At 41.4% G+C, this 21,708-nt stretch overlaps 1 protein-coding gene across 4 annotated transcripts in view; it reads left to right on the top strand.

Moving 5' to 3' along the window:
• The window catches only part of ap3b1a (adaptor related protein complex 3 subunit beta 1a), a 308,383-nt gene that overhangs the window by 142,466 nt on the left and 144,209 nt on the right, over positions 1–21,708 (top strand). For all 4 annotated transcript variants that reach the window (XR_007247173.2, XM_048527277.2, XM_048527276.2 and 1 more), the window contains exons 10-13: positions 585–639; positions 747–818; positions 2,755–2,817; positions 3,513–3,645. Coding sequence is in view for 3 of the 4 variants with exons in the window: in XM_048527277.2 (XP_048383234.1) it covers positions 585–639; positions 747–818; positions 2,755–2,817; positions 3,513–3,645 (323 nt within the window). In the remaining variant the exon portion in view is untranslated. The remainder of the gene's footprint in view (positions 1–584; positions 640–746; positions 819–2,754; positions 2,818–3,512; positions 3,646–21,708) is intronic.

Below are 21,708 nucleotides of genomic sequence, written 5' to 3'. Positions count from 1 at the left end.
GTATAAGATTGACTGTAGCGAGCTGCCACTCATAGCTTGTGACCTGTACCATCTAGAAGAATGAGAGCAGCACATGCATGAGAACACAACCATCTGTAAGTTTCCTGTCAAATCACATGCCATCCTGACTTTATACTATACCACTGTTACCATGTCATACACCTGGAGCTCCTTTGCTAACACTGCTGTGTGCGCGCAAATACTGGAGGGATCAAGATGATGACTCCGTACCACCTGTGTGAAAGTAGTTTGGGATGAACCATAAAAGCTGGCCTTGTCTGCATGCTCATGTCCCATGATATAGTTAGAGGGAACCTTAGCCAATACTGATCACTTTAGAGTTGAGTAGGTTTTACCACTTAAAATGAGTGGAGCTATTGGAGTGGACAAATCAGCATCTATGATGTGTGACAATAAAAAGTGAAGGTCGTGAACCTGCCTCTGTAATTTGAAGAAAGTGATTGGAGCACTGAGCAAGAAATAGCTTTCCTCCCTCTCTGGGCTTACCCAAAGTGCCTATACTCGCCATTCCCTGAAAATTTTGTTGTTTGCTGATGCTGACCTTGTTTCTGTTTAATATGTAGGGAAGTGCAATACATTGTAATGCAGAATATTGCAACAATGACTATACAAAACAAGGTATGTTTAAACTGGTTTTGATATATACCAAGTTGTAAATGATCAACAGTTTTAGATTTTTTGTTTCTAAAGATTTTTGAAACTGGACAAATAATCTCTTTCCACAGGGGATGTTCGAGCCATATCTGAAAAGTTTTTATGTTCGATCCACTGATCCGACACAGATAAAAATTTTGAAGGTACGGCCTGTCATTTGACGTCTGCTATTACTTCACCTTGCTTAAAACGTACAATTAGAATAGAGTTAATATTTGCAATAGAGTCACGGTGCACCTGGCCAATTTAATCAACTGGAAAGCAATGTTCTAACAGTTTTCTGCTTGGATTTGCAAATAAGTCTTGCTGGTTAGATACAACTATTTGACACGAGTAATGTAATATTAAGTATAAATCAAGCAGTCTGCTGTGTGCTTTTGTAGTACCTCAAGTCAAGTGAACACTAAACAGATGGATTTGCTTAACTTGATCTAAAAACAAAAACTTTATTATCATTGAGTTGATTGGCACCTTGTCAAATGTGTTACACAAAAACCAAAAGAAATGGGACAGGAATGGCCGTTTGGCCCCTCAAGCTTGCTCTGCCATTTAAAAATCATTTTGAAGATGTTTGGTGAACGTATTCTTGATATGAAACCTGCACTGCACCCAAAAATATAAATCAACTTCTAAGTTGATTTATATTTTTGGGTGCAGTGCAGGTTTCATATCAAGAATACGTTCACCAAACATCTTCAAAATGATTTTTAAATGGCAGAGCAAGCTTGAGGGGCCAAACGGCTATTCCGTCCCATTTCTTGTGGTTTTTGTGTAACACATTTGACAAGGTGCCAATTTAAAATTCCTTTCTGGCTGGGACTAAGTAGTTTAATGGTCCTTTTTGTTCACGAGAGTACTTACATTTGCAAATAGAGTTTTTAGAAAACTGTTGCAACTGACTTATACACCAAGTGCTGGTTTTTAAAAATTCATTCTTGGGATGTGGGTGTCACTGGCTAAGCCACCATTTGTTGCCCACTCCTAATTGCTAAGAGGCAGTTAGGAATCAACAAGGTTGTTCTGGGTTTGGAGTCATCCATTAGCCGGACCAGCATTGGTGAACCAGATCGGTTTTTACGACATTAGGCACATGATCCCCATTAGTTTAGTTTTTATTTCCAGATTTTTGAATTCACATTTCATAATCTGCCATATTGCTATTCAAAACTATTTCCCCTGAGTAAATGCAAGGTTCTGGATTAAAAGTCCAGTGGTTTTACTGAACATAATCTCATTTGCTTTAAATTTATTCAAGAACACAAAAAAAGGGAAAGTTTTTGAGCAGCAAGTTTGCGATTGTTATCATGGATACAAGCCTGCCTTGTCTTCTGAGGAGATTTTTGGAAAAGCTCTGAAATCTACTTAGGCAACGTATCTCACAATATTCATGCAATTTCATTTTCATGACAGTACAACAATATTTTTGAAAGTAGGCCTAATATGGCTTTTGAAATTCTTATTGTAACTTCTGGCAAAGGCTTCCGTAAAATATTTCAACTCAAAATCATTTACCATTGAAAATTATTGAGTTTTATTGGTAAAGGTTTACATTGCTCATTTTCTAATCAATGTTATCCAAATTATTTTTCTTTGTTAATTGTGAATCCTATAGAATATAGACACTTCTTCCCCTCTCCCATTGAAATGTGAACTAAACTAGCTAACAAAAAAAACTTGCAAAACCTGAGCCAATCTGTTTAATTGGGACAATTTTTTTTACATTGGTTGTCTCCTTCCTGTTTACCATCTGCCTTCAGTTTAGCAGAATGAGCGTGTTTTGTACTAAAAGTCAGTCTGTGCTTAAGTGCTCACCTACATTCTAAACAGCGGTGAATCAGTGCAATCCTGTTCAGGACTCTGGTAAAAACACCATTTTTCCATCTCCCTCTCCTGACAGTTAGTCTGCTGAGGACGAGAGTAACCACTTTACAGAAAATGCAGTAAATGTTCAGTAATTTCTTTTCTTTTGTTTGCAGCTAGCAGAGTATTCATCAATTTTACTCTCCTGTACTTATTAATGCATGGCCACAGCTCTCTTTGTTATTCCTTGAGATTAAGATATTTTATTGTTCTATGTAGCTCGAAATTCTAACAAACCTGACCAGTGAAACGAACATCTCTATAGTGCTACGAGAATTTCAGGTGGGTACAGTCACAGTTATTGCCTGATTTGACTGACTGCATGTGATCCTGCTCACCTAATTTTTAAATGTTGTGTTCAGGATATGGATCTTGAACACATGTGAGATGCTTGCCTTGTGTATGACTTGCTTGAATTCCTAATGTTTAAATTAACAGCGTAGTCTTCTGAAAGTTTCAGGTAAAGAAGTTCATTATAAACGTGTATTTTCTGCCTTTAATATCTCCCATTCATTCCCCACTGGATGACAAAAAGTGATCTGTTCTCAGGATTCTACTGTTACTGCTGTCGAAACACCAAGAAATGATTTGCAAAAGTTTATAGACCCGTAACTCTCGATGAGGTAGGTAGGGTTAAACGTACCACTGCTTACTGCAGTCAGATTACCTGAGAACAGAAAATCACAGCTGTGACACTCCATGGTGCCACTTGGTGGCAATGTGTCAATGCATCTCAGTTTTAAACATACTTTAAAGTTGGGTAACTGATTAAGAATGTATTTCACATTCATTTAGCACATTGCTAAGTTACAGCATTGGAATTAGTGTGTGAAGTTAATAATCAAAAATGACTTTTTCTTAATAAAATCAGTACACTTTCTTTGTAATATTGCTTTTGTTTGAGCAATAGGTTGTATAAAGGTACACATCAATCCAAATAATTGGACTTTTCTTTTCCTGTATATCTCCATGCTTAGACCTATGTGAAAAGTCAGGACAAGCAATTTGCTGCAGCCACAATTCAGGCAATTGGAAGATGTGCCACCAATATTTCTGAAGTTACAGATACGTGTCTTAATGGATTGGTGTATCTGCTGTCTAACAGAGATGGTAAAACATTGTTTATTGCATGTTTGCAGTTGATTTTTTAAAAAAGCTCATTAATTTGAAGGAACTCTAATTGCTTTTAGAAAAAGTGGCTTTTTAATTGAAATTAATGAATGGTATCATTTCCTTGGAAGAATTCATTGTCCAAGCAAAACCATGCTGTGACATGGTACTCGGACTGATTTTTCATCAGAAGATAACGCTAGCTAGTTCTTCTCTCCAATTAGAGCAACTGGTGACTCCCATATGCTGAAATACATGGCATGTGATTAGGAGTTTACGATCCAGCATTTAGATGCAAGTTAGTATTATTCTTGGGTTTAAATCAGAGACCTCCATGACAGAATTGCCAAAAACAGAAAAGCATCCTAATAAACCTTTTGAGTGAGATGTATGAGTTATTGACAACATCAGAAATTGCGGGAAAAATCAGCTGTAGCCACATCTGTGGAGAAAAAGCAGAGTTACCATTTTGGATCTGGTGATCCTTCAGAACTGATTGTAGCTTGGAAAAGATTGGTAAATATGTTAGTGAAAGGGCGGGGGGTGGTAGGGAAAGGAATAAACGATAAGTGGAGATGGAGCCAAAAGAGAGAGAGAAACATTTGAGTGGACAAAGCTAAAGGTCAGCCTGGGAGAAGGAATAGTTGCTAATTGGGACCATGAGGACCTGACAGTGGGCTGTGTGCAGCAGCAGCCCATGTGATGGCAAGGCAGAGTGAGAGAGAGTTGGGGTAAGGACATTGTAGAAGTCCTCAAAACCTACAATTTATTGCATTTGATATTGAGCCAAGAAGATTGCAGGATTCCCAAGCGGAAAATGAGGTGCTGTTCTTCCAGCTCGCACTGAGCTTCACTAAAGCATGTCTCGGACCTGCTACATGTTGGCTAGGGACCATGTGTGTATGTTGAAAGGGTAGGCAACTAGAAGCTCTGGGTTATTTTTGCACACACTATGTCTGTGTTCTGCAGAATGGTTGCCCAGCCTGTGCTTCATCTCACCGAGAGAGAAGACCACATTGTGAGCAGTGATCCACAGCGGGTGACTGAGAGGGAGAAGCATCACTTGGGCACATACGTTACAGCCTGAAAACAGTCACCTGCTTTGAAGGACACATTATCATGGGCCTGGTATCAAGGTGTACTTGAGCCCAAACATTACATCGCTGAGGTGTTTCTCTCCCTTGTCCTCGAGCCAGAAAAAGGGGTGCGACACATGCTAGTGAAAATTGGTTGGTACCAGAGCAAAAAGTAAGGCTTGAGAGACTTTGGTGAGCAGTGGCTCAACAAAAAATTCAGGTAAACTCGGGTCTTAAAGTCTTCAGTCTTGGAGCATATGAGATGGTAGTTAGGGTAGTGGCATGCTCCTATGGCAGGCTGTGGGATCTCGGGTAGACTTCCATCATCCCTGATGACTATACCTATGGCAAATGCACTTAGCTGCAGCACCTGGGAGACCATGTCATGGAGTTGGAGCTGTATGCACTCAGGAGCATCTTGGATGCTGAGTGCATCATGGATAGGAGCTTTAGTGAGGTGGTCACACCTACGGTGCAAGCAGAGAGTAGTTGGGTGACCACCAGGAAAAGCAAAGGGTGTAGGTAGAGCACAGGAATCCCCTCTGGCCATTTCCCTTGTAAACAAATATACCACTTTGGATACAGTTGTGGTTGACTGATTAGGGGAAAGCACCAACAGCCAGGTTGGTGGCATGACAGCTGGCTCTGGGATACTGCGGGAAAGGGTAAAGGTAAACAGAACCTTAGTGATAGGAGATTCAACAGTTAGTGGTACAGACAGGAGATTCTGTGGCCGCAGACGGCAATCCAGGATGGTGTGCTGTTTCCCAGATGTCAGGGTCCAGGATGTCTCGAAGCGGCTGCAGAACATTCTCCAGGGGAGAGTGAGCAGCCTGAAGCCGTTGTGCACATTGGCACAAGTGGCATAGATAGAACTAAGGATGAGATCCTGCGGAGTGAATATAGAGAGCTAGGAGCAAAGTTTAAAAACCAGGACCTCGAAGATGGTAATCTCCAGATTACTTAGTGTCTTGTGCCAGTGAGGTTAAAAACAGGAGGAAATGACAGATGAATGCGTGGCTAAAGAATTGTTGCAAGGTGGCAGGGATTCAGATTCCTGGATCACTTGGGATCTTTTCTGGGGCAGAGCTGACCTGTTCAAGAGAGACAGGTTGCACCTGAGCTGGGGACCAGTATTCATTGGTAGATTTACTAGTGCTGCAAGGTAGGGTTTAAACAAGACTAACAGCGGAGTGGGATCCTCAAGAACAGGGAGGGAAGTGTAAGGCTGGAAGAAGGTACAGTAATCAGAAAAAGCAAGCTGAAGAGATAAGTCAGGTTGGAAGAGAACAGGGAACGAGGAATGCCTGTTAGAATAAGTTGCATCTATTTCAATGCAAGAGGGCTGACAGGCAAGGCTGATAACCCAGGGCATGGATAGGTCTGTTGGGCTAGGATATTATAGCCATTACAGAAACTGGCTGAGGAAGGGACAGGACTGGCAGCTTAATGTGCCAGGGTTACAGGCGCTTTAGGCGGAACAGAGGTGGAGCAAAGAGGGGAAGGGGACTTTCATTTTTGATATCACAGCCGTAGTTAGAGTTGAAATAACTGAGGAATCATCAAGTGAGGCTTTGTGATTGGAGCCAAGAAAAAGGGGATGGTGATGTCATTGGTGTTGAACTGTAAGCCCCCAAATAGTCAATGGGAATTAGAGGAACAAATATGCAGGGAGATTGTGGATACATGTAGGAGAAATATGGTTGTTTTAATTTTCCTAACATGGACTGGGACTTCCATAGCGTTAAGAGTTTAGATGTGGAATTTAAGTGTTCTGGAAAGTTTCCTTAAGCAGTATATATAGGGTCCTGTGATAGGAAGGGGCACAACCTGACATATTCTTAGGTAATACGGCAGGACTGGTGAAAGTGGGGGAGCACTTTGGGACGAATGATCATAGTTTTATTGATTTTTAAAATAGTTAAAAGAAGGGCAATAGTAGTCCACGGTTTCATGTCCTAAATTAGACAGGAGCTCACAAGGGTTGATTGGAATAGTTTGTTTGCAGGCGAAGGGACCTCTGGTGAAGTGAGAGGCTTTTAAGTGTGACAGCTAGAGTTCAAGATCTTTATGTTCCTGTGAGGGTGAAGGGCGAGGTTGACAGGAGCAGGGAACCCGGGATGACAATAGATGTTGAGGCTGTGACCAGAAAAAAGAAACGTTACTCAGGAGAGGCAGCTGGGATCAAGGGTATTCCCGGAGGTATGTTGAAGACACAAAAGTTTACTGAAGAAGAAAATCAGGAGGGTAAAAAGGGGGCATGAGATAGCTTTGTCTGAGAAGATTAGGGTGAATCCAAAGAGATTCTTTAAATATGTTAAAGGAAAAAGAATAACTAGAGAGAAGAAGACCCCTCAAAGACCAAAGTGGACCAATGTATGTGTGGAATGATAAAAGGTAGGCGTGGTCCTCAATGAATTCTTCTCCTCTGAGCAGAGGAGGGGTCACTGGACCTGAAATGCTAACTGATTTTATTTTTCATAGGTGCTGTCAGACCTACTGAGCTTTCCCAGCAACTTATGTTTTTGTTCCTGATTTACAGCATCGGTAGTTCTTTTGGTTTTTAATGAAGATTTGCGAACTTTGGGAGGTTAGTGGTAGCATCTTGGGGCAGTCCATAACATGGTAGAGGATGTGTTGGAAGTATTAGAAGGCATGAAGATGGATAAATCTCCTTGTCCTGACCAGGTATATCCAAGAAACCTGAAGGACTCTGGAGAAGAAATTGTGGGTGCCCTGGCAGATATATTTGCATCATGGTTAGCTCTGGAAGAGATCCCGGAAGGCTGGAGGGTAGCAAATGTTGTGCCCTTATTCAAGAAGGCCTGCAAAGAAATACTTGGAAATTATAGACCAGTAAGCTTAACATCTGTGATGGGTAACTTACTTGAGATGATTAATTTGGAGAGACAGGGTTTGATTAGGAACAGTCAGCTTGGCTTTGCTCGGGAGATCATGCCTCATAAGTTTGTTAGAGTTCTGGATGAAGTGACCAGAAAGTTGATGAGGGCAGGCTGGTAGATGTAGACTATATGGATTTCAGTAAGGCTTTTGATAAAGTCCCACATGGTAGACTGCTGTGGAACATTAGACTGCATGGAAGTCAGGAGGAGCTGGCAGATTGGATACACAATTGGCTTTGATGGTAAGAAGCAGAGAGTAATAGTGGCAGGATGTTTGTTGGACTGGAAGCCTGTGATCGATGGTGTGCCTTGGGTCAGTGCTGGGGCTGTTAATGATTTTAATGATTTAAATGAGAATATACAAGGCGTAATTAATAAGCTTGCGGATGACACTATAAAATAGGTAGACAGTGAGGAAGGTTGTCAGAAATTGCAGCAGGTTCTTGATCAGCTGGGGAATTGGGCAGATAAATAGCAAATGGAGTTTAATACAGATAAATGTGTGAGACATTACATTTTGGAAGGTCAAATCAACGTAGTAGTTTCATGGTGAATGGTGGGGCCCTAATGAGTGTAGTGGAACAGAGGGACCTTGGCGTTCAGGTGCACGTTTCTCTGAAAGTGGAGTCACAGGTAGACAAGGCAGTGAAAAAGGCTTTTGACACGCTGGCCTTCATCAGTTGGGATCATTTGTACAGTGGACTCATTGGGCCAAATGGCCTTCCACTCCTATGTCATATGGTCTTGTGGATATTGGGGAGGCTGCACTTGGAGTATTGTGTTCATTTTTGGTCACCTTGCTTTAGGAAAGATGTTATTAAATTGGATAGAGTGCAGAAGAAATTTGCAAGGATGTTGCCAGGACTCAACGGACTAAGTTATATGAAAAGATTGGACAAGCTGGAACTTTGTTCTTTAGAGCATAGGAGACTGAGGAGGGAATCTTAGAGAAGTGTGTAAGATAATGAGAGGTATGAATAGGGCGAATGCACTCAGTCTTTTTCTCTGGGTTGAGGAATCAAGGATTAGAGGGCGTCAGATTAAACTAAGAGGGGAAAGAATACTTGGAACCTGAGGGGCAACTTTTTTTAAAACAGAGGGTGGTACGCATATGGAATGAGCTGCCAGCAGAAGTGGTTGAGGCAGGTACGTTAACACCATTTAAAAGGCATTTTGATGAACACATGGCTAGGAAAGCTTTAGAAGCATATGATCCAAGTGCAGGGAAATGGGGTTAGCTTAGATGGACATTTTGGTAAGAATGGACCAGTTTGGGACAAAGGGCCTGCCTCCTTGCTGTAGGCCTCTGACTGTGAGAATGCACTAGACTAGACTGAGTGCAGGTAAATCGCTGTTTCACCTGCATTAGTAAAATTTCACATTCACTCAGATGCTCTTGCCACCATTTAATGGAAGTAAATCATCCCAATATTTTGCTGTTTGGTGGGCTACATTATACTCTATTTTGGTCAGCCTTTTCTCTGCATCAGACTGAGTTTTCCTTAAAATATGTTACAAACCTGAATTAGGTCTTTTGGTCCAGTTGATCTGTGGTTTGATACTCACTTTGTGCGCAGATGTTATTGTCTTGTCTAGGTGGTCATATTTTCATCTTGGGCGTTGTTGAGTTTAAGTCCCATACTCTGAATTATGTCAACATCTAAACAAGCATCTCGGTACAGTATTAAGGGAGCACTGTACTGCCAGAGGTGCTAAAGTTCAGATGAGAGATTAAACCAAGGCGCTATCAGATTTCTTGGACATCAACAATCCAATTACACTATTCGAAGAAGAGCAATAGTGTTGTTTTGCCAGTGGTTTGTGAATGTATCTGCATTGACCAACGTAGCTGAAGGAGATTATCTTGGCATTTATTTCATTGCTGTTGGTGGAGCTATATGTGAAAATGCTCTGCTTTGTTTCTTAACTCTAAATAGTGTTTGTAAAACTTGGAAAAAGTGCTCAACTGGCTGTCAACCTTTTGGACATCCTTAGCTGGCGCAGGGTTCATATAAAAAAAAAATCCATTTAATAATACCAGTTATGATTGCTGTCCTCCTTTTGTATTTTCCTCCTCTAATCTGTGCCATTTTGATCTTGAATATGGAGAGTGTTTCCGTCATAACTTTGAACCTTGGATGTGAGTTCTAAAGCTTCCCAATTCCGTAAAAATCTGTTTGCTGTTTACTGTTCCAAATCCGCCTCATTCCCTTGTTCTCAATCCCTGTTCCCCCAATACTTGAAAATAATTTGCTGCTTGCCCCATTCATTCAGAATTCTAAATGTCCCTGATATCACACTTATTGTGCTTTGATTTAATAAACAAGTCTTCCTTCGATTACATTTCCTCCTAGGTGGTGTTGTACCCTGATTAAAACCTTCATATTTTCCCTGAAGCTTTATGCAGACATGTCATTACTACTCGCTTAGATATTCTAAGATTTTTAAATAAAGTATATAAATTAGCTTTCATAACACAATAATCATGTTGATTTGTTTTGAATGGCTTGAGAAAGTGCAATATCAGATATCTCTACTCATCCACTTGACAAATTCATTCAGATAAAAATTAACACATTTCTATAATAGTGCACCAGCTCACATCATAACACGTTCATCTACCATCCAATCATAAGCAATACAGCTTTGCAACTTTCTTTGGTTTCTTGAAGAATTAATTGTCTGTAGTTTGCTATTGTCCCTAGCTTCCTCCTCCTCCTCCTGGACAACAGACCCCAAATTCTTTTGACCTTGGCAATTCTTGTTGCAATTGATGATCGGTTGTCTATGGCCTGAAATTTTGATAGTTTGTTTTTCCACTGACACTCTGATCTGCCTGTTTGCTAACAGACCTGACAATTAAACTGCCTCCCTCTTTGGAGTACATAGTGACCAGACAACCTTTATTACTGTTTGAGGAAATGCAGAATGTGACTGAGTACTGGAGCTGCCTAAAACAACTTAACTTTCCCAAGTTATTAGAAGGCTGCTAATTAAACAGCCCTTTTAAAAGTGCCCGGCTCACTTATCCAGACTGCTGCACTATTTTTCAATGTTTAAAAACAGCCAGAAGAAGTCTGTATTTTAGATGAATTGATTGAATTCAGGTTTGGAACTTTAAAACAAAATCAGAATTTACAGATGTTGAAGCAATAGTAATGATCCAGTGAGTTGTCATCTTGCAGTCATGATCCAGAAAACCCACACCTCAACTATAACATCGGAGGGGCAAATCAAAGTAAAGCCAATTCAAGCTGAACAAAATCAAGAAAATGGCTTTCTGATTCAATTGACTTATCAAAGTAAATCTTGAGATTTATGTTCTTCACAATTTAGATTTATTATTCACCTTCCATTTTGTATGGCATTATTTCTATCCCATCAAGAAACTGATCCATCCCTTTAAAAGGGTTTCTTATTCATTCTCTGGGATGAGATGATGGCTTCTCCCTTACACAACTTAAATTGAGATGACCTATCTATAGGAGCACTATCTTGATCCTTCCTTATTTTAACATCATCTCTGAGACTACCAATGGTTTTATTCAGCAATAATTTAAGACTCATCTGTGATGAAGGAGTTTTAAGATGGTTATTATTTTTATTTGAACCTTTTCAAATTCTTTCACAACCAAATGATTTAACAAAAATATCTCTCCTACATAATCTACATTGTGATGGTGAGAAATTTATCTTCACGATATAGAGGCTATTTTTCTCAGGAGTAAACTGGAATTGGATTTTGGAGACGCTTAGGTAAAGAACATATGGAATAACCAGTGTTTTTACTAGTTCATATAAAAGAGTTGGGTATAGTAGTAGTGCTTAGAAAGCTACCTGGAAATGATTTGCAGCCACACCTTGTCCTCATTCAACCTTAATTTATTGTTTTCCACATGTCTCTGTTCCAATATGTAATCTGCCAATCTAGCAGCTTTGTGGAATGTGTAAAAGGAGCAATGGGGTATATCCCCTGACAATGTTGTTTCCTTTGTGGTGTCTTTATAGAACAGGGTTTTAAGGAATTTTCTGAGAAGGATGGATTGAAAGACTAGTCTATTGCACGAATGTCTTTGCCCTTGCAGTGGAGATCAAACAACCTAAGCTGTGAAAGTAGGTAGCTTTCATTTTCTTTTTAATTGAGAAATGATGCACATTACAGGAAAATATAAAAGCACAGTGAAGGATAGCATAAAATTATTCAAACAAATATATATGCACAGCTTGTAAAACATCTGACCCCAAAAATGACATTATCCTTATTTATACCATATGTATTGTTTTAAATGCAGGTCTGATGGAGCAGAAAATTAGAGACCATTCAGTCCTGCTGCAAGATAACTAAACTAGGGTAGTTTTGTCATTTGCTCCTTGGACTGCATCACAAAGGCAAGTCTTGGGGATTAATCTAAAGCTTAATTAAACCGTTAGATATTCCCTAATACTTCAGTCTTTTCTAAGCTTCGTACCAATCCCTAGTGGTAGTGATTTTTTTTACAGTTTATGAAGGTCACTAAGAAAATCTGCTAGGTTGAATAGACAATATTCCACCACTGGAAAGTGATATTAGTGCTTTTTAATGACATCCTACTATTTTATGAAGGCTACAGCTAAACACTGCTACTTTTCAATCTGTGTCCTAATTGAAATGATAGGGGTGGTGTACTGTAGGAATTTAAACATATTGTCAGCATTTGAGTGTTGCTTTTGCAATAAATTAGGAACTTCCCATATGATTTGTATCATTAAATGTTCCTTGATTCAGCTGAGTATCGGTGAGACATTTACCATATTTCACATTATCATTTACCAGCAAAGAAATCTGCTGTAGCCTGAAAATAGGTTGAGTCGGTACAGAACAGTCAAACTGAAATTCTCATTCAAGGTTTAACAGCAGAAAGTTGTTGATGAATAAAAACTGAGACTTTGACAAGAAGCCTTTTCACTCATGGAAGACGAGATCCTAAGGACAGGAACTACTGCCTGTTCTTAATTATCTATGAGAAGTTGGTCATGAGCTGTCATCTAAGATGCATTTGAGTGGCTTGATAGGCAATTTCAGAGGGCAGTTAAGACTCAACAACATTGGTGTGATCTGGAATGTGTCAAGCCTAGTAGGGTAAGGACAGCAATCTTCCCAAAAGGACATTCGTAAACCACGAGTTGTTTTTTGTAACACCCTGGTCATTTCGTGTTCTTCATTACTAGCTTTTTACTACAGATTTATTAAATTGAATTCAAATTCTCTTGTGGAATTTGAACCAGCCTGCAGTCACTACTCCAGGTTTCTGGATCATTAATCTAGTATCGCTGTGCCACTGAACCCACAAAGCAAGTGACCTAACAAGTACTTAAACATTTTTAACATCCTTTGTGCAATAGGCGTAAATGTCAAATCCCTTTTTATCCATTGCTTACTTAATAACTCCCCTTTCTCCATGTCACCTCAGACCTGCTCAGCTAAGTCAGATTCTGGATTCAAGTCCCACTCCAGAACCTGAGCACAGGCTTAAAAGCTGACACTTCAGTGCAGTCCTAAAGGAGTACTGTTCTGTTGGCGCGGCCAGTTTTCAGATCCTCAGCTTTCTTCTGTGCGTGTGAAAGATCACATGGAAGAATAGCCATCTCAAAAAGTAGGGAACAAATATATATGCACAGCTTGTAAAACATCTGACCCCAAAAATGACATTATCCTTATTTATACCATAACATGTGATTTGCAAATATTTAACCCTCAGTTATTATCGCAGAGACAGATTATTTGGTTATTGTCACTATTTTTGTGGGATGGTATAAATTTTCAATTTTAAAACTGCTGTAGTCTTTGTGATGCCACCATAATGATATTAAGTACAGATTTGCAGCAGATAACTAGAAGCAAAAGGCAGAATGTTGTGTGACTTGGGGGAGTGGATTTTGTAAAGGTATTACTGACATTCTGTTCAAACAACAAAAACAAAATACTAGGGTGCCAGAAATCTGAAATACAAAGAAAAGTGGAGAAATTCACTTTCACAGCAATTTTGGAGAAAGTGGAGAATAAAGTAGTTCTGAAGTAGTCGCATTGATTCTAAATGCCAACTCAGTTTTTCACTCCATGCTGCTGCTGCTCATGTCTTTTTTTAATTTTAGTTTATTCATGGGATGTGGGCATCACTGGCCAGGGCAGCATTTAATGCCCATTCCTAAATTCCCAGAACAGTTCAGAGTTTTACCACTTTGCTGTGGGTATGGTGTCATATATAGATCAGACCAGTTAAGGACAGTGTTTCCTTCCTGAAATGGCATTACTGAATCGGACGTGTTGTTCAGACGATCAAAAACAATGCCATAGTCAACATTAAATTCTTAATTTGAGATTTGTTATTGAATACAAATTCCCTTATTTGCCATATCAGGATTTGAACCTGGGTCCCAGAATATTATTTGGGTTCTGGATTAATAGTCCAACAATAATGCCACTGGGCTACACCTCCCCTTAGGTTTAGGAAATGCAGGTGAGAAACCTGCTATGGTGAATTCTAATCTCTACACATACAGATTCCATTCAGAGCTAATAGCCTTCCTCACTATTGCATTCTGTACCGCTGCCTCCTTCCAACTGTTACGTTGTTGTGAATCTGTCCTGTGGCAAAAGTACCTGTGAAACACGCTGCTCTGTTGACGTGAGCCTCTGGATGTAACTGTACATACCTAGACAACTGAGAATTTGATGATACTCCTAAGTAGTGTGTGTTTTCTTATTCTTTCATGGGAGGTGGGTGTTGCTGACTAGGCCAGCATTTATGGTCCGTCCCTGGTTGCTCTTGAGAAGAAGGTGGTGAACTACCTTGAGCCACTGCAGCCAACCTAGTGTGGGTTGACCCACAGTGCTCTTAGAGGGAATTCCAGGATTTTGACCCAGCAACGGTGAAGGAACAGTGATGTATTTCCAAGACAGGATGTGGCTTGGAGAGCAATTTGTAGGTGGTAGTGTTCCCATGTATCTGCTGCTCTCGTCCTTCTAGATGGAAGTGGTTGTGGTTCTGGAAAGTGTGTCTGTAGATCTTTGATTTGCTGCAGTACATCCTATGGATTGAATATGCTATTGCTACTGTGCATTGATAGTGGACGAAGTGGCAACCTCTGGGATGTTGGTTGTTGGAAACTTGGAATTGCTTGTGAAGGAGAAATGATTAGATTGTTTATTTGTTAGTGAAGGTCAATGCCTGGCATTTCTGTGGCATGAATGTTAACTGCTAATTTTTAAGCCTAAACCTGGATATTGCATAGGTCTTGCCTGGCGTGGACAGCTTCAGTATCTGAAGTCTCAAATGTTGCAGAAAGTTGTGCAATCATGGGCAAATATCCCCACTTCTAACCTTATGACAGAGGGAAGGTCACTGATGAAGCAGCTAAAACCAGTTGGATCTAGGACACTACCTTGACCTCCTACAGAGATGCCCTGGAGATGAGATGACTGACTTTCCACAGTTACAGCCACCTGTACCAGGTATGACTCCTCCAGTGGACTGCTTTCCCCCCATGATTTCCATTGACTTCAGCTCTGCTGGGCTTTTGCTGCCCCTGGTCAAAAGCAGGCTTGATGTCAATGGCTATCGTTCTCACCTTGCATCATTACCTCCTGGAATTCAGCTGTTTTGACCATGTTTGAACCAAGGCTGCAATTTGGTCAGGAGCTGAGGGGCTCTGGTGGAGCACACACTGGGTACCAATGAGCATGATTTTTGCTGATAGCACTGATGATATGTTGCACCACTTGACTGATGATCCAGTAGACTGCGTGGTATATAGCTGTATTGGATGTGTCCACTCTTTGTATAGGACACACTGGGCAGTTTTACACATTGTCAGTGTTGTAGCAGTACTGGAACAGCATGGCTCAGTGTGCAGCATGTTGTGGAGCACAAGTCTACAGATGTATCGCTGGAGTGCTGTCACATCCCAAGGCTTTTAGATTATTAAGAAATTGTTGGAGGCACTGGATGTCTTGGAGTGAGTCAAATTGGCTGAGGACCGACTTCTGTGATGCTGGAGACCTCAGGAGCAAACTGAAACTAATATTGAAAATCTGTTCAGCAACATCAAATGTATAGTACCTTTCTGTTTGTTTAAAAATTGTTCTTGACCAACACTATTTCCAAAATCATCATCAAAACCTTTCTATTTTTATCTGCATCACATTGTTTGGCCTTGTCCCTTTCTTGGGTCATTTGCTGCTGAAAACTTCATGCATTTGTTCCTTGCCTCTGGTCTTCACTAATCCATACACTTCTGGCTGGTCTCCCTCGTAACCTTCATAAGTATGGTATCATCCAGATCGCTATTCATGTCTTAACTGAGAAGCGTATGCAAATTTCAAGTTGAGTTTGGTGAGCGATAAATTATTGTCAGTATATTTCCAAAAGAGAGACTAGCTAGCTTTTAACTGGTATTTACAGTTGTAAGAGTTCACGTAATGTAAGATCAGGTAAGATAGGAGAAACAGACTCTACTTGGAGAGTAGTTGTTTGGTTAATTAGGTTAAACAGTTAAGTCTGGTTGCTGAAGTATGATGCCAAATGAGGGTAGTGGCAGAGATCTTCATGCAGATTGTCTTGTCCATGAAACAGTTTTCTACTTTGCATAGTGGTATGGGTGATGGTTCCTCAGAAGAATGCAGTCAGAGCTAAGTCAGTTGCACTGGATGTAACTCATCTTTACAGGAGTAGGGGTGGGGGGAGAAAAGAGTGGTCGTGTGGTACTGAGGGAAGTTCTTTAAATTACCGGAACAGATTTTGGAAAGATGCATTGCTTTTCCAGGGTCAAGGACATCGGAGCTTACAGGATGTTGTTGGGAGGTGAAGAACCAGACGATTGTTGAAGTCCATGCTGGCATCTAATAGATGGGCAAGAAGGCAAATGAGATCTTGAAGGCACATTTCTGGGAGTTCAGAAGGACTTTTTCAATTTAGTGTAAAAAGATGGATTGATTTAGAAAGGCCAATTAGACTTAAGGGAATATCATACCAAACTCTCTCGCTGGGTTTTATGAAGAGATAACAATTGATATGGGGAAGGTGTTGATAGTGTGTACATGGACTTAGAAAAGGCAATTCATACTGTGCTACACGAGTTGAGGGAAGTTATAGGTCATGGACTAAAAGGGACAGCAGCTGCGTGGATACAAATGGGTGAAGGATATGACACAGAGTAACTGTTGTTCAATATGTTTCAGCCTGGAAGAAGGCTTCTTGTGGAGTTTCTTGGCGGGTTAATGATGGGACCCTTGTTTTTCCTCTAATGTATAAATGATCTGGATCTTGGTATACAGAAGATACTTTCAAAGTTTGCAGATGATACAAAACTTGGGAGAATTATAAGTTCTGAGGAACATGGTGTATAACTTACAAGGGGCATGGACGATTTTGTGGATAGATGGCAAATGAATCTCAACGCGGAGAATTGTACGGTGATGCCTTTTGTTTGAACAAAATAAAGAGACACTGTGAAACTGTATACTATTCCAAAGGGAATAAAGGAGCAGAAAGACCTGAGTATATAATGCAAGTGCGAGGACAGCTAGAAAGGGCTGTTCATAATACTGTTAAAATAGTATTTCAAGCTTTCTTACTAGAGCAGAGAGGATGAGAGTAGTGACGTTGTGCTGCCTTGTGAGACACTGATATTAGACATTAGTTGGAATATTGTTCTGTGTCAAACTACAGGAAGGATGTGAATACATTGGAATCAGATTCATAGAAATATACAGCATGGAAACGGATCCTTTGTTCCGACTCATCCATGCTGACCAGATATCTTCTATAAATCTAGTCCCATTTGCCAGCATTTGGCCTATATCCCTCTTAAACCCTTCCGATTCATATATACATACAGATGTCTTTTAAATGTTGTCATTGTACCAGCCTCCTCCACTTTCTGTGGCAGCCCACTCCATATACGCACCACCCTCTGCATGAAAAAGTTGCCCCTTAGGTCCCTTTTAAATCTTTCCCCTCTCACCTTAAACCTATGCCCTCTAGTTTTGGACTCCCCCACCCTGGGAAAAAGACCTTGCCTATTTACTCTATCTTTGCCCCCTTTGATTTTATAAGCCTCTACAAGATCATCCCTCAGCAGCTGACGCTCCAGGGAAAATAGCCTCAGCCTGTTCAGCCTCTGCCTATAGCTCAAGCTCTCCAATCCTGGCAGCATCCTTGTTAATCTTTTCTGAACCCCTTCTAGTTCCATGACATCCTTACTACAGAAGGGACACCAGAATTGCATGCAGTACTCTGAAAGTGGCTGAACCAATGTCTCCCACATTTTCCGCAACACATGCCTCTCACTCCGCCCCCGCCACAACCGCCCAAAGAGGATCGCCCTCGTTCTCACGCAGCACCCCACCAACCTCCGGATACAACGCATCATCCTCCGACACTTCAGCCATCTATAATCCGACCCCACCACCCAAGACATTTTTCCATCCCCACCCCTGTCTGTTTTCCAGAGAGACCACTCTCTCCGTGACTCCCTTGTTCGCTCCACACTGCCCTCCAACCCCACCACGCCCGGCACCTTCCCCTGCAACCGCAGGAAATGCTACACTTGCCCCCACACCTCCTCCCTCACCCCTATCCCAGGCCCCAAGATGACATTCCACATTAAGCAGAGGTTCACCTGCACATCTGCCAATGTGGTATACTGCATCCGCTGTACCCGGTGTGGCATCCTCTACATTTGGCTTGGGGACCGCTTTGCAGAACACCTCCGCTCGGTTCGCAATAAACAACTGCACCTCCCAATTGCGAACCATTTCCACTCCCCCTCCCATTCTTTAGATGACATGTCCATCATGGGCCTCCTGCAGTGCCACAATGATGCCACCTGAAGGTTGCAGGAACAGCAACTCATATTCCGCTTGGGAACCCTGCAGCCCAATGGTATCAATGTGGACTTCACCAGCTTCAAAATCAACCCTTCCCCCACCGCTTCCCTAAACCAGCCCAGTTCGTCCCCTCCCCCCACTGCACCACACGACCAGCCCAGCTCTTCCCCTCCACCCACTGCATCCCAAAACCAGTCCAACCTGTCTCTGCCTCCCTAACCTGTTCTTCCCCTCACCCATCCCTTCCTCCCACCCCAAGCCGCACCTCCATCTCGTTTCTACCTAACCTCATCCCACCTCCTTGACCTGTCCGTCTTCCCTGGACTGACCTGTCCCCACCCGACCTCCCCACCTATATTCTCCTCTCCACCTATCTTCTTTTCTGTCCATCTTCGGTCCGCCTCCCCCTCTCTCCCTATTTATTCCAGAACCCTCACCCCATCCCCCACTCTGATGAAGGGTCTAGGCCCGATACATCAGCTTTTGTGCTCCTGAGATGCTGCTGGGCCTGCTGTGTTCATCTAGCCTCACATTTTATTATCTTGAATTCTCCAGCATCTGCAGTTCCCATTGCAGCTGCAATATGACCTCCCAACTCCTATACTCAATGCACTGAAACTGCGAAGTGTTTAATGAGAATTGTACCAAGTAGATGATGTTTAAGTTACGTGGAAAAATTGCTACAGTTGGAACAGTTTATTCTTGAAGGGAAAGTTAAGAGGAAATTTAAGAAAAATGAACAATACGGCACAGGAACCAGTGCTTTGTCCTGCCAAGCCTGCGCCAACCCATTTTGCCCTTCATACTAAAACTGTCTTCGTTTCGAAAATCTGTATCCTTCTGTTCCCTTCCTATTCACCTGTTCATCATTTGTTAGAAATTTTGAAAATTGTGAATGTTGTAAATGGAGTGTATGCAGTGAAACTGTGCCTCCTGGTAATCAAGAATCAGGTTATAGTTTTAAGAAAGAGGCAAATGTGAGGTGGGGAAAAATGTATTTCACACCGCAAGTAGTTAAGGTCTGGAATCGATTGTGGTAAATGCAATAATGCATGTTGGAGGCGGTTTGAATCGAGGCGTCAAGGGGCATTGGATGAAAATTTAAATGGAAACAATGTTGCAGGGAGAAAACAGTAAAATAATGTTAAGATGTTCAGTGACAGTGCATACGTGATGGGCGAAATGATGACTTACTGCAGTGTAATAATTCTGAGATTGTGACCATGAAGTTGCACCTTCATGTGTCTAGCCCCTCAGAGCTGGCATGGCCTCCCTACACCAGTCTGTCTCCTCTTAGCTTAAGACACTCCTTTTAAAATCTACAAGTTTCACTAATTTTTTTGACCATCTGATTGTTCCATATGTGGACCAGTGTCATATTTTAGTTTGGAAAGCTTTTTGTGAAGGGCCTGTAACATTTCATTATGTTAGAGGCACTATATAAATATCAGTTGTTTTGGCTTTCTTTGTTACCATCAAACATGAGGGAGACGATGGCCTTGTGGTATTATCACTGAATCTGGGGACCCAGGTTCGAATCCCACCGTGGCAGATAGTGGAATTTGAATTCAATAAATATCTTGAATTAAGAGTCTAATGATGACCGTGAATCCGTTGTTGATTGTCGGAAAAGCCCATCTGGTTCACTAATGCCTTTTTAGGGAAGGAAACTGCCATCTTTACCTGGTCTGGCCTCTGTGCAACTCCAGTCCCATAGCAATGTGGTTAACTCTTAACTCTAGGTAATTAGGGATAGACAATATGTACTGGCTACCCAGCAATGCCCCCACCCCATGAATGAATAAAAAGAAATACATGACACAGGAGTAAAAAAGCTTAGAAAACACACTTTTGGTTTTCAATACTGTCTCTTTGCTTAAATTTTTGGACAGATCTTCAAATCCGTGTCAGCGCTCTTGAGAAGGCTCACAGCATGCTTTTATTCTTTTTTTTAATTTGGGAAGTTTTCTACGGTGGATACAGATTCACCATTAAGTAGGGAAAATTGACAGATAAGCAGAGAGCACAATGTACTCCAAGAGGGTAAAATGAGAATCTCATAATATTCTGCAAAGAAGCTACTGCTGACTTAATAGACCAAGTAAGACCATATGCAATAGGAACCAGAGTAGGCTATTCGGCCCCTCGAGCCTGCACAATCAGTTGGGTCGTGGCTGATCTTGCTTTCCTTTCGTCCATTTTCCTGATCTTGCCCCATAACCCTCGATTCCCTGACTGAGAAAGAATCTATCTTTCTCAACATTAAGTGTATACAAGGACTCCGTCCCCACAGCTTTCGGTGGCAAGGAATTCTAAAGACACTTCGACCTCAGAAGAAATTCCTCCCCCTTTCAATCTTAAATTGGCAACCCTTTTATTCTAAGAATAAACCATCCAATTCTAAACTTTCATGAGGGGAAACATCCTCTCAGCAGTTGGTCTGTCAAGTCCCATATTCTTATACATTTTCAGCTAGATCACTTCCATGCTTCTAAATTCCAATGTATAGTGTTCCAACCTATTTAGTCTTTGGCCAAAAGACAACCCTTCCATACCTGGGATCAACCTACTGTACCTTCACTGGACTGCATCCAATGGAATAATGTCTTGTCTTTAGCAAAGAGACCAAAATTTCTCTCAGTACTCCGGATGTGGTCTCATGAACATCTTGTACAGTTGCAGTAAGTCTTCCCTACTCTTATACTCCAAATCCCTTGAAATAAGGGCAGTCTGGATGTGAGATTGCTCGCTGAGCTGGAAGGTTAGTTTTCAGATGTTTCGTCACCATTCTAGGTAACATCATCAGTGAGCCTCCGACAAAACGCTGGTGTTACGTCCTGCTTTCTATTTATCTGTTTAGGTTTCCTTGGGTTGGTGATGTCATTTCCTGCATTGGTGATGTCATTTCCTGCATTGGTGATGTCATTTCCTGTTCTTTTTCTCAGGGGATGGTAGATTGATTTGGAGCCAATGTGTTTGTTGATGGAGTCCCGGTTGGAATGCCATATGCCATGCTTCTAGGAATTCTCGTGCGTGTCTCTGTTTGGCTTGTCCTAGGATGGATGTGTTGTCCCAATCAAAGTGGTGTCCTTCCTCATCTGTCCTCAGCAGGAAATGACATCACCAACCAAAGGAAACCTAAACAGATAAATAAAAAGTGGGACATAACACCAGCATTTTGTCGGAGGCTCACTGATGATGTTACCTAGAATGGTTC

This window comes from Stegostoma tigrinum, chromosome 3 (assembly GCF_030684315.1).
Source record: "Stegostoma tigrinum isolate sSteTig4 chromosome 3, sSteTig4.hap1, whole genome shotgun sequence".
NCBI lineage: Eukaryota > Metazoa > Chordata > Chondrichthyes > Orectolobiformes > Stegostomatidae > Stegostoma > Stegostoma tigrinum.
This window is presented reverse-complemented; position numbering and strand designations above follow the sequence as displayed.